Below are 16,866 nucleotides of genomic sequence, written 5' to 3'. Positions count from 1 at the left end.
CCATCCTGCTGCTGACCGATATTCCCATGCAGAAATGGCTGTGTCCCAGCATTGCACTGGAATAATACTGAGCCATGGAGCTCCAGCAGAAATTCCAGAAAGCACTGTGTCGAGGAAGGCCAACTGACTTTGTCCCTAGATATAAGTATAGGCTTATCTACTTCTATATCTCCCTAGCCCATTTCTGATGGCAAGCATGGCTGAGGCACTAGAAAGAAGCATACCTTGTGTGTAGGGCATGAGGATTACAATGGAATGCAGAACCTGAATGGTGAGCAAAACACAAGGCACATCAACTCTTCAGTGATCCCATAGATACCACACCAATCCAGCATCTAGCAACTGTAACCCTAAACTACATATTGTTATGCCAAGTTCTTCATCAAAGCAGCGATAAATTAAGCTATGACACATAGCAGTAAATCTCAACTGACATCCATGATCCACTTTATTTTTTATTGCTGGTGATACATTGAATGAAGACAGAAGAGCTTTGAGCTACTGATTTATCTCCAGACTTACTACAGATCTCAAAATTCTTATTTCAGGTAAAGAATTCTTCTTTTTGGATGAGGAGACCAAACTCTACAAAGTGGCCCCAGATGGCTGGAATGACCAACCCAAGAAAAAAACCTCCATCATTAATTTTACACTTTTTCTAAGGATAAAATTCTTTGTCAACCACTTTAATGTTATCCAGTAAGTGCATGGTTCTGCTGACTGCAGGAAAAACAATAGCATTTAGAGTGATTGTTCAAGGCTCCTCCTGTGTTCCCTAAACCCTTTTGTGTTCCAGGCATGGCTTGACAAGGCATCAGTTTTACCTGCAGCTTCGTAAAGATATTTTGGAGGAACGATTATATTGCAATGATGAGACTGCCCTGAAACTCGGCGCTTTGGCTTTACAGGCAGAGCTTGGCAATTATGCTTCTGAGGTGTGGATAAATACAGTATTTTTCAGAGGTCTCTTTTAACAGCTTTTGCAGCTTTTATCACATACAGTTTAAAGAAGAAATGTTAATAGCACATAATTTCAGCTATGTCCTTCAGTAAGCATGTTTCAGATTTTAAAATTTACAAAATTTCCCTGTTTAAGGAACATCAATGAGCCAAATGTATTTGGCAGGAAATACAGCAGAATGATTAAGGCTCTTGGTACTTCATAATTGATAATATAACCTAGAAATTCCAGAAAGTCTGTAGAAAATTTTCAACATAGGCACAATTTGGATGCACAGAGGGGCTTAAGAGATTAGAAAACATGGAAGAGAAAATAAATAAGTTCTCCAGAACCCACAGCTATTTTACATATAGGCTCAAATCCAAAAGCTGCAAAGACAGGAAGGTCACTGATGGTATATCTGAACTAGTTATGCTAGAAGTATACAGAAAAATGTTCTTTGCATATCTTCAGTTATATGAAATTAGTCTCTCTCTGTCAATTGAACTCTGAGTGGTCTGATCCATCTGGTCGAATCTATCCTGGCACTGGGTCCCCCACTGTAGGTTGTATTGATGCAGCTGTAGCTGTCAACTCTAAGTGCAAGACTGCAGGTATGCCTGTAGGCCCAGCTCCTTCCCCCACCTCTGCACAGAGAAGTAGCATGTGCTTTGAGCACAGGTGCAAGAGGCACATTTGTCTGTTGGGACACTACCTGCGGTTCCCCATCTTTTTTTAGGAAATGGCAACCGGGTCACTTCAGCATATGGGTCACCCTGAAAATGGAAATGCACCAAATCAGAAAATTCAAGAAAGAACAAAATCTCTTCTGTCTTCTGGGTTGGTTTTTTTTGGGGGGTTCATTATTTTTTTCTCCCAAAGATGCATGGAAAGAGCTATTTTCGGGTTGAAGACTACATCCCAGCAAGCCGAATAGAGAAAATGACCCTGGTGTATGTACAACGAGAGCTTGCTAAATTGCATCGTATGAATCGCTCCCTATTTGAAGATGAAGCTGAACTAGAATTTTTAAAGGTAACTTGCCATATGCCAACCATTATTTATTTATTTTGAGATGGAAAGCCCTTCTCTATTTACCATTGTCTATTATTTATTTTTTGCCTGATACAGTGGATTTTAGATATGGTCAAAGAATTTCAATAGTCAACAAACCCTCCAGAATTTCATTCTGCTGTAGATACTGTCCCTCTAAATAACTTAAATCACATTTACATGGTAGGTTTCCTTTCCTGATAATTTATAAAGGGTTAATGCCCATTTGGGAGTATTTTCAACATCCCGAGGTTTGATACAGGTTTTCAGCGTGTTGCCAACTTCTTAAGGTTCCAGATGATTATAAATTCAGCTACTGAATGCATTAGAGATGATTGTAAAACATGGCAATAAGCACTTTCTTGACTTCTGAAACTACAGCAGCTGTTCAACCACTTTCTAAACATGTAGTGATTATTTGTTTAAAAATATCTGTGAAGCCTGGAAGTGAGGAAGAAGTTATCTGAAGTATTTTCTCACACTATTTCTCTAGGGCTCTAGTGTGGCACCATGATGTGGGATTTAATTATTTTCCCCCTAATTTCTCCTTCTCTCCCAAACTTCTCTGCTTTTTATCACATGAAAAATATCAAGGATTAGGTAATAGATAAATATCAGTAGCCATTTTGCTGCAGTACCATATGCTTTTATTTATAGCATCATTTTATTTCAGTTGCTGATTAATAATGTTAGTTCTTCATCTAAGACTGTCAGTGGAATTGAGGAAATAAATTGAAGCTTAGTCTTAAAGACAGTCCCATCATGCGTGGCAAATCCATTGAAGAAAAGCAGCTTTGTTGGTATCTGTTTCAATGAATAAGTTTGTAGAAGGAGCCAACACATCATACAAAGTGAGAAAGATAGCCCCCATGGCAAGAACATGCAAATTCCAAATATGAAGGGGATTAAAAATTAAAACCCAGATTCAGCCAGTGATTATGGATGCCCCAGTTTTCAGGACCTGAACATTTGTGCTCTGGATACTTTCTAAAAAACAGATCTTCTTAAAGTGTTTTATTTTGGTTGTTGAAAATCTCTATTCACAGTTAAAAAGTCATTTGGAGATTCCACATTAGTTTCTCAGAAAAAAATTAAAAATAGAATAAACACATATTGATCTGCAGATCACAAAAGAGGACAGGAAACCCTCCTCATATTCCATAGTTCTGTAAAGGGTTTGAGTTCCACTTTAACACTTTGTGGCAACAACACCCAAAACCTCTGGGTGAGTTCCTCAGAGTGTCCTGTGCAGTTAGATGGCAGAGGCAGAAGTCAGCTCCTCAGTCTCTTAAAGTCCTATTTAACCTTTCGCCCATCAACGAGCACTGTGCAAGAAAGAAGCATCACTGAAGATTTGTTCCTGTGAAGTCTGGCACTGAGACAGTGAAATTCCCCCAAAAGGCACCAATATATTTAGGTGAGATACTTGGAGGTGCAATTTAGCAAACCCTGTAACTTGAGATTCTTGGAAATGTATAATGTCTGATTTTAAAAGATGACAGCCATGCAGAAATGACAGCATGTACCCGAGTGAGTTCATTGCAGGCTGAGAGCTGTGGTGTCACTGTAGTTATGATTTCCAGTTGGTCATCACTATTGTAGAAAGGAACCACACAGGCAATGTCAAAGTAACCTTGGCATCAAAGTATTAGCAGTTTTACAAAAATGATCATGTTTTCTGTACCTCATGGTCTCTGGGTTTGCTCAGGGAAACAAAGACACAGAAAAGAAAATTGAAAGAAAGAAGGTTTAACAATGTTCAGTCAGCATTAATACTGCATGGATTTCTATTCAGAAATGCCGACAAGTGCCAAATACCTCCATGCCACTGCCATGTATAGATTATCGTTCATGAAGCTACATAATCCTCCTACCTCTTTAAATGAGGTGAGTGGGAAAGTGTTCCTTCAACTTTACACATGGTAAGTGAATATAAGTAATGGATCTGACATACCAAAGTAAGGTGATGATTCTGTGAAGCAGTAGATATGGAGATTTGTTAAGGGCTTTCAAAGGTTTCTTGACAGAGTGAAAGGATATTCAGTAAAGAGAGTCAAAACCATTTCCTTTCCAATCTATCTACCCTTTCTTCCCATACCTCCTTTGGAATAATGTATGGTAAATGTACTTTTTCTTTACAAGGTGACTCAGCAACTTCCTGAATACGGAGTCCTATTCTACCGCGTGTCCCAAGAGAAGAAGGGAGCAGGAGGGGACATCATCCTGGGAATCTGTGCCAAAGGCATCATTGTGTATGAGGTCAAAAATCACACAAGAATTGCCAGTTTAAGATTCCAGTGGCGTGAAACAGAGAGAATTTCAGCTCATGTGAGTTACAACTAAGGGAATCTCTTCTTCAGCTGACTACTTTAGTGCCCTTGTGCCTGTCATTTTGATAAACTTATTGTATTCAGAGCCAGAATTAGACTCATTTTATACATATAAGTCTGTTTTGAAAACAGTCTACAATCAAGGCTGGATCTGGATGTGGATACGAGGATATCCAGCTCTTAGTGAGGTTTAGTTCTGGAGGGTTTTTTTTCAAGGTTGGTGTCAAATTACTATAAAGCTAAATAAGCTGGTGTTGAATATTACAGGGACTATGTCAAACCTCTTTATGGTATACTCCATATTCATTCCTTTCTCATCTTTACTTCTCTCTTTATTTTCCTAACTACATCAGGTCATGGGATCATGTCTCCTTCTTTCCATGTCTCATTACCATGATCTCTTATCTTAATGTCTGTTAACATGGTTATTGGTGACAAGATTGTGACCCTTTTTTAATGGTATTCTGCCATCAGAAGTATATTAATCTATCATACAGGGATGATAGTGTCAACATTTCACAGCCTGTTTACTCTCCCAAAATGGCCTTTCTGCCTCGTGAAGGTATTTTCATTTTCACATTAGATTGTTTTAATAATTTTAACATCTGTAGGGCCACATTTTGGCAGTTCTTTCAACCTGCTCTCAATGCAGTCAACGTCCAAAGGCTCTTCATTCTTGACACAGGGCAGTTATGACCCCAACGGCAGACACCTCACCCAAGATGCATGCAGCCAAACTTAGATACAATTGGACAAGCCAACAAGATCTTACAAATGAATTTTCAGTGACTCAGTGTAATGACTGATATACGAAGCAATTTGTGTATTTTTTTTCCCTTTAGAGAAAAAAATTCATGATTGAAAGCAGCTTCAGTGGCAAGAAACACACCTTTATTACTGATACAGCAAAGACATGTAAATATCTACTGGATCTCTGCTCTGCTCAACACAAATTCAATGCACAGATGAATTCTAGGCAACTTCGCCAAACTTCATCAGGTGAGGTATAAATGCACTTTCCTTATTCAGACCTGGGGACAAGGTTTGGTTTTAGAAAAGGTGCATCCCTCAAAACTGAGAATCAGAGCCTGCCACATCACTTTCACTGTGCTTCAGTTTCTTATTTGCAGACTAGAAAATAATGTCTCCTACTTCACTGAATGTTAGAGGTGTGTAAGTCTAATTTAGCATGTGCATAGGCGGGAGCACATACAGGGACTGGAGAGTGCTTCTCTGATGATAACTATGTATCTAAACTCAGATTTTTTTTAAAAAAAAAGCATGATTAAACTTCCCTTGGGGAAATCTGCTGAGAATTCTGAAGAAACTTACCCCAAACGTAGTGTGAGAAATGATCCATGTAAAAAATAACTATATTAGTTCCCAGGTATGCTGGAGGGGATTTTAGTTAACAGATTATCTTTGTATGTCCCAGGATGAAACCACCAAACCAAAGGTATATCAGTCAATACCTACTCAACCAGGTAGATGCTAGCTTCTCATATCTTAGATTTTGGCATGTCTGTGGAAGATCTTAGTAATAACTCCTTAGATTTTAGATTTTCCATAGTTTCTAAGACAACGTTTCTGCTTAACCCAAGGCAGTTACATAGCACTTCTCACCTAGAGTTCTCAGCATGCTCTGGAAAGATGGGTCAGGATTTTTATGGGCAAACTGAAGTATATAAGAAATAACAGTCTAAGCTGACAACTGTCATCACTCTTGGCTTCAGTGGAGCAATATGAGTTTTCACTAGCTCATCCACTGTCTTGAACAGAACCATGATCATTTACAAGCACTGAGCATTTGACTGTGTGAGTCATAGGGTAGAGAGCTCTGCCTTATCTGCTGGGATATTTGGCTGGTAAAACTGTAAAAGAGTTGGCAACAAATTATATCATATTATATAACAGGATGACTGATATATTGCTTCTTTCCCAATAAACTGATTTAATGAAAAGGGAAATTCTACCTGTACAAATTTGTTACCATGGAAAAAGGCACAGGGATGACCTTTTAGGTCAGGACACCTTTTGTTGCTTGGGCTCCTGTAGCTTCAAACATAATTTAGTGGGATTATGATTTGTAGCATACAAATAAGCGCTAATAGTGATTCTTAAACTCTTGTGTCACAATTGCCTGTTGTGATATATCTTAATAAAAATTACTACATTCTATCCATAAGAAAAAAAAATTGCAAATGAAGAAAACTCTATTCTGATTGCAAGCAACACAAATCACTGAAACAAGCCATAGTTGCACAAGCCATGTGGCTGCAGGTTCTAAGGTTCAGTCTGTGCTTGGTGTCCCAGAAAAAAAGGCTTTGTGAGGGCAGTGGCAGACAGTAGTTCAACACACCGCTTTTGTCACCACAGCAAGGCTGTAAGATATTATAAGGCGCTTTCTGCATGAGGGAAACTCTTGCTTCTGCTGCACTATTCAAATGTATAAATCTCTTCAAAACTTGTTAGCAATCCCCTACTTTGAAATCACCATGGCAACTCTCAGATTGTGCTAATACTGTGGACAGTTAAGCCTTCTGATGCCTTAACAAAGCCCCTGATCAAAGTCACTGAGGAAAGAGGGAGCCTTTAATGCTGCAGAGCAGTGTTACAGAAAGTTGCATTCAGGCTAATATTTATTAGGAAAACACATGGGAGGTCAGTTGTCACAGAGAAGCAGAATTAAAGCCCATATTTGTGCTAGCTTGTACCAAGCAGGTTTCTAGTTTTACTTTCTGACCCACCTCCAATGGCCTACTGTCCTTCCCTCCTTCAAATCCTCTCTCCAGACCACCAGTTGAGAACCTAAATAAACAATACCTCTTCCAGCACTCATCTTTCAGGCAAACGGGTGCAAGCTGAAGCATAGGAAGTTCCATGTGAATATAATGAGAAACTTTTCCACTGTGAGGGTGATGGAGCACTGGAACAGACTGCCCAGAGAGGTTGTGGAGTCTCCTTCTCTAGAGATACTCAAAACCTACCTGGATGTGTTCCTGTGTGATTTAGTCTAGGAGATTCTGATCTGGCAAAGGGGTTGGACTAGATGATCTTTCGAGGTCCCTTCCAACTCTTAATGTTCTGGGATTCTGTGAAATAAAATCTTTTGAGAGGATAGATTTGTATATAACATAGCCCACCTGTCATTAAGCAAGTGGTAGATTTCGCAGAGGTGGAAAATTGGATAGCAAGCATTGCCACCAAGATAGTCCCCTACTATACTCCACTGCAAATCACAAAGAGCAAACAGCCAGCTCCTTAACCCCCTCTGAATTTAAGAGAGCATGTGTTAGTAGAGTTCCTGTCTTCTCAGATATACAAATACTGAAGTGGAGGGCCTGTGAAGAATGAGAAACTACCAAACTGGTAGAGACAGATATTTCTCATATACTGAACATTTACAAAACATACTTTACAGAGATATTCAGTTTGAGTTATATAGGGTTGTACATTTCATCGGTCTTTGTGGAAAATGAATTTGCAGTACAATTCATGGAAATGAAATCTAAATACAATGTATACTTTCTATGAAAGAAATGGATTGGAAACCCTTTCTACTCACTCCAAGGCCTAGATATGCTCCAGGATACTGTAAAAAAAGGCCATATCAATGATGGCAGTCTTTTTTTGCTGGCACATCAAAAGGTTAGCCAGAAAGCATTTTTGAGCTTGCTATCAGTAGATTTATCTCTGCTTCCTCTGCCTCTCTCTCCCTTCTTATTTAGAGGAAAGTAAATTTGTGGAAATAGACAAATCAAATTCTGCATATGCAGCTCAGCGTGAACATCTTGCCCTGATTCAGAGATTGTCTCGTTCAGAGAATGTGCTCTATGGAGCAAACCTGGAAAACCTTTCTGCTGGGATGATGAGCAAATCTTGCGATAACCTCAGTGTGGAAACCAGTAACAGGACCAGAGACAAAAGCAATCTTGGCAGGTACGTTTGGTTTTTTGCTCTAAATGTGTGCAAGAATATTTAATCATAGACTACATCATTGCAAACGTCTATGGTAGACTGTGAGGCAGACTCCCTCCTCCCCAACCCCCCTGCCCTGCTAATCTCTATTGTGGTCACACCGAAAGCCCTGGGACTTTATGGTGCCAGCACTAATGCAAACACAGGCAGGAAGTTAGCAGTCTAGCAGATAAGAACTTGAAAAAGTGACATTTATATTTGTACCAGACTCAGGAATGAGCCACTTATTATGCTATAAGGATAAAAATAAGGGAGAATGAAAGTGGTATTTTACACATCTGTGTAACTTCTCTAGCAATGGCAGTATATGAACTGAATGCACAGTGGAAGCTCTTTTTGAGGTCTTACCCAAGTGATTTGTCCATGTCTAAAGATATAAATTATAGAGAACCATGTGAGAACTTCCCTTTTCTTTTGCATTGGTACATTCACCAGTGTAGGCGGTTACTATAGCTGCAATACAGTCTTGAGCCTTTAATGAATTCTAGTGCCTTTTAGAATACTAACAGTTATAACAGAGCCAAGAAGAACTATCAGGAAAACTTTCAGACATGGTTTTGTCTAAATGGACAGCGGGGCTTAATGAATCATGTTGAGGCTGTGCTGTGTTTTCCTGATATCTGCACTCAGAGAAAAACACAGGGGGAAATTATTTGTGATGTGAGTGGTCTAATGGCAGCTGTTATTTTGAAGCAAGCACTGGCAAGGATAAACTGCCTCTCCACTATAATGAACAGCAGCCCAATAGTCACTGAAACATGTGCATTTCCAGCTTGGCTCTGACAAACTAATGACAATGAAGATTTGTCAATACCACTGTTGATTTGTTATTGTAACACAGTCTTAATTTCCTGCTGTGCAGATCCACGTCAGGGCTATCCCAGTCAGAAATGCACATCAATTTGAATGGAAAGCAAAGGAGTTATGACTACCTCTCTATCCATTCAACTCAGAACACAATTAGCGGTGAGTATAAAAATCATAAAGAGAGACAATACCTTTCCATATTTATTGTTTCAATAGCAGAAGACCAAAACAGATTCTATTTACAGATTAAAGAATATCCCTTCTAGTCCTAGGAATTAACCCAGAGTTTATAGCAAGACAAGCTTTCTTCCCTTTCACTCCTGCTCTCCATCAGGATTAGTGTTAAGGGACTTCATGATAAAATTAATCTATCAGTGGTGCCTAATGCTCTTCAGAGATGTAGCTCGGTACACCCAGGACACATGGGGCTTAGAGGTAATCATTTGGTTTGCAATTGAGATTTAGAACTCAATAAATAATGCATGAAACAACATGGGCCCCAGGTCCTTTCTGCATGACAGTAACCAGAATAAGAACTGGACACCTAATTTTCTAACAGAAGCCATATTATGCACACACAGTGAGCAGCTCTCTAGAACACAAAGCTATGATTATTAGGTTCATCCATTTTAAAATTAGAACTGTACTTTAAACACACTCTGGAAATTGCACAATGTAGGGTTAATGCTACAAAAGTCACTGTTGCTATCAGTGCTGATTGAGTTGCACCTACAGAGTCAAAAGGGCTGAAGTCAAAAAGCATGTAATTTCCAAAGGAACCCTTAGGAAATTTTGTGTCCAAGTCACCCTCATGTTCGGTGGGCACTATATGCCTGACTCTGAATATCCTAATCTTAATAAAAATATTGCAGATAGATGTGTTGTCTCCCAGAAAGGAACATAATATGAGGAGTTTGTACAGCTACAGTACATATAATTTTCTAAAGAATGCAAATTTCCAAACACTTGTTTGAGCTTCCTTCCTGAATTATATGGTAATGGTAATTGAAAACAAGGATAAAATCTACTTTTGATTTTAGAAGCCCCAGTTTTGCATATTATATGAATCTACTGTCTTCCTGCATTAATCTGCATTTATTCTAGCTGTTTTGTTTCTGCAGCACCTGGATCACCAGCCACCCAAAAGGAAATTCTGCTAAGTGGCCTAGAAAGAGAAATAATTTGTGTCAGTCTAAAACGTGACCCTAAGAATGGATTTGGTAAGGAACAAGAACATTATGTTTGTTACAGAGACTGTCAGTTCGCTGTGCTAACGCTGATACTTGGTGACTCAATCTGAGCAAGACTGTAACCTTTTTCACCTCATTTATTGTTATACAATAAGAATACCAATCTTTGTGAAGTACTTAGAATTTCCAAGACTGAAAAGGACTAAGTGCATAAATCAGGACGGCAATTTTTTCAGAGGATTAACTAAGCACACAGAGGTCAGAGGGACCAAGTGTTAAAAGCAGAACAGAAGGAACAAGGGTCCAGTTTTGTATCTGAAATACATGCACAGTGATTTCATATATCTCAGAACTTACACAGGGGAAATGATGTTCTGCTAACTTTTCAGGTATTGCCTGTGAAGGTGAAAAATGTATTGACAAACTGATTTCATTACTACGGGATTATTTGGATAATATTTTTTTGTTTATAACACACTATCACACTGTATCCTGTTCTTGTGAGACATCAGATTTTACAGTTGACTATTAATACAATTGAACATCAAATTCTAAATGATGCATGCCTGCGTGGAATATGCTGATCCCAACAAATCTACTAGGAAAAAAAATACAATTTGAAATAGGCAGAATATTCTGAGCTAAGATAATGAAATTTAACTACTTGACAATAGATTTAATTTTCTTAGGTCTCTTTTACATATCTGTCAGAAGTTTATATGGCCCAATTTAAGAGCCCTAAACTACATGGTGCAGAAAAATGTTTGAATTTATCTAATGACCATTTATGCCATTTTCCTCCTGTAAATATTAAATACTAAGGTCCACATAGTTTATGACTCTCATAAGAAAGTAGTTAGAACCATCTCAAGCCAGGAAGTTATTCTTATTGAAGAATTATATTTAAATAGCCACCAAAGTCACCAACATACTTTAATTATAATGTGAGTTTAAAGTTCTCCCAAACCTTCACGCCATGAAAACCAGAGCTTCCCATTCTCCAGGTAGCATGCAAAACTTCGGCCATTGGAGTAAGAGCCTTTTATGCTCCTAAGGTTCATCTTTTCTAATACTGTCAGTGTTTCTGCATTCCCATGCTATCTCATTTTTTGCAGGTTTTGTAATTATTGGAGGAGAAAATGTAGGAAAATTAGACCTCGGTATCTTTATTGCTTCGATTATCCCTGGGGGACCCGCAGACAGAGCTGGAAATATCAAACCAGGTTATTGTCCCTCGCTTTTAATTAGAATTAAAATACTTTCCTGGTTTAAAGTTACCTACTCTGGATTTACTTCCTTACTTAGATATGCTTTGTCTTGGTTTTATCTTTCTTTTTTTCTTTTTTTTTAAGGAGGACGACTCATCTCTGTGAATAATATTAGTCTCGAGGGTGTTTCATTTAATACTGCAGTTAAAATCATACAGAATTCTCCTGATGAAGTGGAGCTCATAATTTCCCAACCCAAAGGTACAAAGGCAAATGTCTTTGCTGGTCACAGGATGCTAATAGTTAACTTTGGACACTGGTATTTACTATGCACTGGGATGATGTAGTCGTACTTTCTTGCTGCTTCATGCCAATTATAACAAGCACAGGCTAGCAGTGAAAATAGTCCACTTCTGGTAGGTATCATGTGGTTGTTCTTCAACAGTCAATGTGAAAAACTCTATCATGGGCTGCACTGCTGAATACCAAGGGAATTTCAGTGCTTCTTTCTCTGATAGAGAGTCATAGCCCACTGCAGTGATGAAGCTAATACATTTTTCACACTTACAATAGCAATGCTCCATTTTACAATGCCCGACTCATTTTATAGATCTGATTTCACGATGAGTTGACGTAGGAAGTTACTTTGTCCTCCTGTACTGAGGTATAGTAAAATTTGCCTTTAAATTTACTTACTGTTCATGTTCAGCAATGTTTTGGTTTTGTATGGCTTTACAGACCTGTATGAAGAAGGATTAAATGAAGAAAAGAATCTATCAAGAGGAAACAGCACTAGTGGATCTGAGATCTCTTGTGTAGACAATGGGAGAAAAAAGATTCAGGATTGTCATACTGCTCTCTCCAAAGAACAGGACATAAATATAGATGAACTTGAGAAGGCTCTTTCCTGGAGTTTAGCACCAAAATTGGGCTCTAGGATTCCAGTTCCTTCAGCTGATAGCTTGGATGTGGAGGTAACCGAGATTCTGATGCTTTTAGTAACACTACACCCAGCATATGTCTTAACATGCCAGCTACATAAAGAATAGAAAGGAACCAAGAAATTTTAAAAATTGGAAAAAAGAAAGAAAACCTTGGAAGGTGTCACTTGTAAAATTACATTGGAAATGTCAAAATAATAGATGTGTCTAGAATATGTGAAAAAATGGGAAAACTATTCCACAAAACCTTTTTAAAAATTCTCTTTCTTTGCCAGTGGAGGTACAATTTTTTTATTATTTTCTTGCAGTCTCTCAAGTTTTCAGACACAGAACAGCAACATTTTCTGCCTAATTTCCTATTAGACAGCTTCCCTATCTACATGTACATTTAGACAGATCATAGGTTGAGCAACATTAATGCCATTGTGAAATAATATCAGGAATATAAATGGTACCACTCCAGGCTTACAGTGACAGCAAGATCAAACCCCTTATATCTTATGGAAAATACATCTTTCACCCCATCCCCCTCCCTTTCTTTTCCCTTATTTTTAATTGAGATGCTGTAGTCTCATTAGTGTTTGTATTTCTGAGACAGGAAGGTGATTCTTCGCACTTACCATCTCCATCTGAAACCAACTCAAAGGAAATCTATACTGTGGAACTCGTTAAAGAAGATGGGACTTTTGGAATCAGTGTGACTGCAAGTGTTACTGTTAATCTTTCAGTGTGTCTGTCAAACTGTTATATGAGCAAGAAACACATATAGAAGTGTATTTACATGGAACAAGGATAGAAAACCAATAGCTGTTAGCATGGCACATTTCAAACCTAGGTGTCCAATTGATGGACAGAGAAAGCATAAAGTCCTGGTTATTGTCCAGTTCTTATCTGCAGAACCTGTGAAAGAAATGTGCCAGCATAAAGCATATGGCAGTACAAGCCCTCTCATCCTTACTCTGTTTGAGAACAAGACCTACCACTGAAAGTGGAGTTTAGTTGGGGAAGGATGCAGCCAGTGCTTCTAGCAAATGCAGCAATGCAAAGAATTCCCTGTCATGACTGCTTTTGCTGCTATCCTGGAGCTCCTGGCACTCAAAGGCTGTGTCTGTACAAGCAGATTGCACAGGACCACAGCGTGGGCTCAAACAGTGGCTCACAGGCACTGCTTTATCATTCACAGCCCCCAGTAAAGCTTTGGCCTGTGCCTCAGCAAGCAATATAACAGAAACCATCCCATGCTGAACATTTAGCTGTGTGGACTCAAGATAAGCCATGCTTCTTATTCTGAAGGCTAGAGAAAGGGATTGGGCCAACTTCATGTCTTAATATAATGAAATACAGTTCTCTATATTTAGAGGGCCAAAGAAGGCAGCAGTGAAAACTATCTACAACATTTGAATAATAGTTCCTTGTCCTGGATGTCAAATTTGAATTTACACCTCCAGGCTGAGATGTCTTTACAGTCCTTGCTGGAACAAAGTGGGAAGCAAATTCTGTTTCATTGATTGCAGAACAAATTGAGACCTGCTTTTCATCTGAACGCGGTCAGGGGATGAAGACTGACAGAACATGGTTCTTAGGTTAATCTGGAATTCCTCTGAGCTGTAGGCTCTCAAATTCCTGCACAAGTTCAGGTCCATGCTTTTTATAATGTCTGAAAGGCTAATAATTGCTGAACGGATACTGCATAGTTTGGAAGCTAGGCTAGAGACTAACTGAAAGATGCAACTCAATCTTTATGTTAGCACAGGGAAAAAGTTTTGAATATTTAGTAAATGTTTTTACATAACCACATAGAAATGCATTGCAAACAACATTACTGCCTAGGGAAATATATTCCAACTAGATGAGACTTTGGAGTAACATCCTCTTTCCTTCTTTTTCCCCCTCCTTATATCTAAATCAAATAATTCCTGATGCAGTTGCTTTACAATGCATGTTTGAGTTCCTTTGACTTTTATCACAGGCACAACATATGAAGACTCCACTCTAATCGACAGGCATATATTTTACAGGGCGGAATTAACACTAGCGTGCGCCATGGTGGAATATATGTGAAGTCAGTTATTCCCAGAGGACCAGCAGATAAGGATGGACAAATAAAGATAGGTAATGTCTGCCACTAAAACTCTGAGTTGCAGAACTCAGTGGTTGTGAGGAATGTTTGCCACAGGGACAATGAAACACATTCAGTGTTGGAGGTCATACAACTGTCAAATGCAATATGCAACCCATCATTCCTGCACCTGTCCCTGTATCCCACTGAAAAAACAGGAGCATCATACCAGCATTGCACAGTTACTCTCTGTACCTGCATGTCAGGCTGGTGCCTCCGACATCTACTTTCAGCACTGCTGTGATAAATAGATACTATCACTGCATGTACTTACAAAATACCCTGGTATGTTTTAAGTGCTGGTTATAGAAAGCTGTACCACACGCAGTACTGCTTCCAAACAAAGTAATATAATTTGTCTCATGCAAGCATGAAGATCTGTTGCCACCTGGGTAGCCCAAGAACCACACCCAGTGAACTTGAACACATCATGTCAACTTCACTTCTTTTGTTGTTTGGTTTGTGATTATTTTCCTTTTGCCTCAGGTGATCGTCTACTGGAAGTAGATGGCATCAGCCTCTGTGGCATCACCCACAAACAGGCTGTGGAACACCTTAAGAAATCTGGCCAGGTTGGTACAAAAGCAGAGCTCAGTATGATACCCGTTAGAATAAACTGCAGCTTGCATGAAGCACAGTAGCAAAGCTGTGTCAAAAGAAATTTTCCCCCCTACCCTGCCCTACCCCATTCTCCTGAAAAGAAAAATAAAAAAAACATAGGGCTCGCTGCATACTGTGTAACTGGAATCTGTTCATCATTGTTTTAGATTGCCAAGCTGGTTCTAGAAAGGGGAAATTACCAATTGGCAGAGCCATGCCTGACTACTAATGACAGAAAGGAGGATCAATGTGCAGTTGTTTCTGTGGCAACATCCTTCACAGATGGTACCAAGGACTACTGTTTTTTGACAGATGGTGAGTGATAAAAAAGGAAATCAGGGTGACTTCTTACAATGTGTAAGAAATGAATGGATGAAAATAATTCTATGAAATTTCTATGAGTTGGAAAGAAAACTGAATTCTGAATAAAAACATAGCGTTCAATATTATTTGAATTATCAAAAATTATTTCTGAACAAAATATTTCTGATGTACTAGAGCTACAGTTGCTAGATATAGCTGAATTTATCATAGGTATAAAAACTGTATCTTTCAGCCTTCAGGAGATGGGGCTGGCAGCAGACATCCCTGTCTGTACCCTATAGCACTCTATAGGTGGGAAGCAGCTGTGTTGATGTTGCCAGTCTGTTACCTAAAGAGCTTGTCCAGCACAAGTGCCCACACTGTGTCACCATGATGGCTAGTGACTGCCATCACCACCTTTCTTAAAAGCAGAAGAATCAGAGATCACTTTTACTTAATTTAGCCAACAAATAAATGCTCTTTTACTGTGAGACTGACTCATAAGTGCGAAGTCTGAACCATACTTTCCCATGGGACAGCTACGCTACGTTGTCCGTAGCAGAATGTTCAGCTGCAAGTGTGGTATTGGGGAAAGGACAAGTCTCTTGTTCTTGTCTGGCAAGAGCAATAGTTCGGATTGGAAGCTATAGAATAGTAAGACCTACCCAACCCTTACAGTAGCATGTCAGAAAAGGATAGAATTTGAGCCTTTTTACATTGGTACAAAAAACTTCTTCCTTTCTGGGCTTGTACCAGATGGCATAAAGTCTGTGAACACATGGTGGAATAGAATGCATTCTCCCCATTCTGCCTGTGCGATTTAAAGGGCTCACATAAGTTAAAGGAACACCAAACCCTTCTTTTGCCATTAGTATTAGTAGATTCACGACTACAGCATGCAGGAAAAACTTCTGCTGCGGTTATAATTTACATCAGGTCTCTATGGGGTACATATGCCACAGCTCACTCTCTTTTCCCAATCTGTGCTTTGAACAGATAATACATTTGAAGTCAAATTGATAAAGAATTCTGGAGGCCTTGGCTTTAGTGTTCTGCAAATGGAAGAAGATGCTTGTGAACACCTTGGAGGAGCTATTGTCAGGATCAAAAGACTGTTTCCAGGGCAGCCAGCTGAAGAGAATGGCAAAATTGAAGTCGGAGACATCATTTTAGCAGTGAATGGGAAACCTGTTCAAGGGCTCTTGTATCAGGTACCAGGCAGTACTGTCACTGTGACCCTGGATGGGCAATGTTAATAAAGACAAAGGGATGAAACTGCATTTACACTTAATTATTGCCAGAAGGGGGTCAGAATTTGCATATAATTCATCTGACTTCTACACAGTATTCTTCTCTAGAATTCCTACTGAGACTTTCCTTCCTAAAAGAATTCTTAC

The 16,866-nt window shown here is 39.0% G+C and overlaps 1 protein-coding gene across 1 annotated transcript in view; it reads left to right on the top strand.

Annotated features, from left to right (window-relative positions):
• FRMPD2 (FERM and PDZ domain containing 2) overlaps positions 1 to 16,866 on the top strand; it is a gene marked incomplete at both ends in the record, with an annotated part of 57,681 nt that overhangs the window by 11,758 nt on the left and 29,057 nt on the right. The window contains 16 exons of the mRNA XM_084264523.1: positions 549 to 699; positions 797 to 935; positions 1,823 to 1,975; positions 4,136 to 4,321; positions 5,166 to 5,322; positions 8,052 to 8,262; positions 9,164 to 9,267; positions 10,230 to 10,328; positions 11,414 to 11,521; positions 11,651 to 11,767; positions 12,245 to 12,480; positions 13,046 to 13,150; positions 14,466 to 14,559; positions 15,053 to 15,138; positions 15,334 to 15,481; positions 16,466 to 16,680. Of these exons, the coding sequence (XP_084120649.1) occupies positions 549 to 699; positions 797 to 935; positions 1,823 to 1,975; positions 4,136 to 4,321; positions 5,166 to 5,322; positions 8,052 to 8,262; positions 9,164 to 9,267; positions 10,230 to 10,328; positions 11,414 to 11,521; positions 11,651 to 11,767; positions 12,245 to 12,480; positions 13,046 to 13,150; positions 14,466 to 14,559; positions 15,053 to 15,138; positions 15,334 to 15,481; positions 16,466 to 16,680 (2,309 nt within the window). The remainder of the gene's footprint in view (positions 1 to 548; positions 700 to 796; positions 936 to 1,822; positions 1,976 to 4,135; positions 4,322 to 5,165; positions 5,323 to 8,051; positions 8,263 to 9,163; positions 9,268 to 10,229; positions 10,329 to 11,413; positions 11,522 to 11,650; positions 11,768 to 12,244; positions 12,481 to 13,045; positions 13,151 to 14,465; positions 14,560 to 15,052; positions 15,139 to 15,333; positions 15,482 to 16,465; positions 16,681 to 16,866) is intronic.

This window comes from Gallinula chloropus (assembly GCF_964237585.1).
Source record: "Gallinula chloropus genome assembly, chromosome: 5".
Taxonomy (NCBI): Eukaryota; Metazoa; Chordata; class Aves; order Gruiformes; family Rallidae; genus Gallinula; species Gallinula chloropus.
The sequence above is the reverse complement of the archived record's forward strand: the minus strand, read 5'-3'. Positions and strand labels throughout refer to the sequence as shown.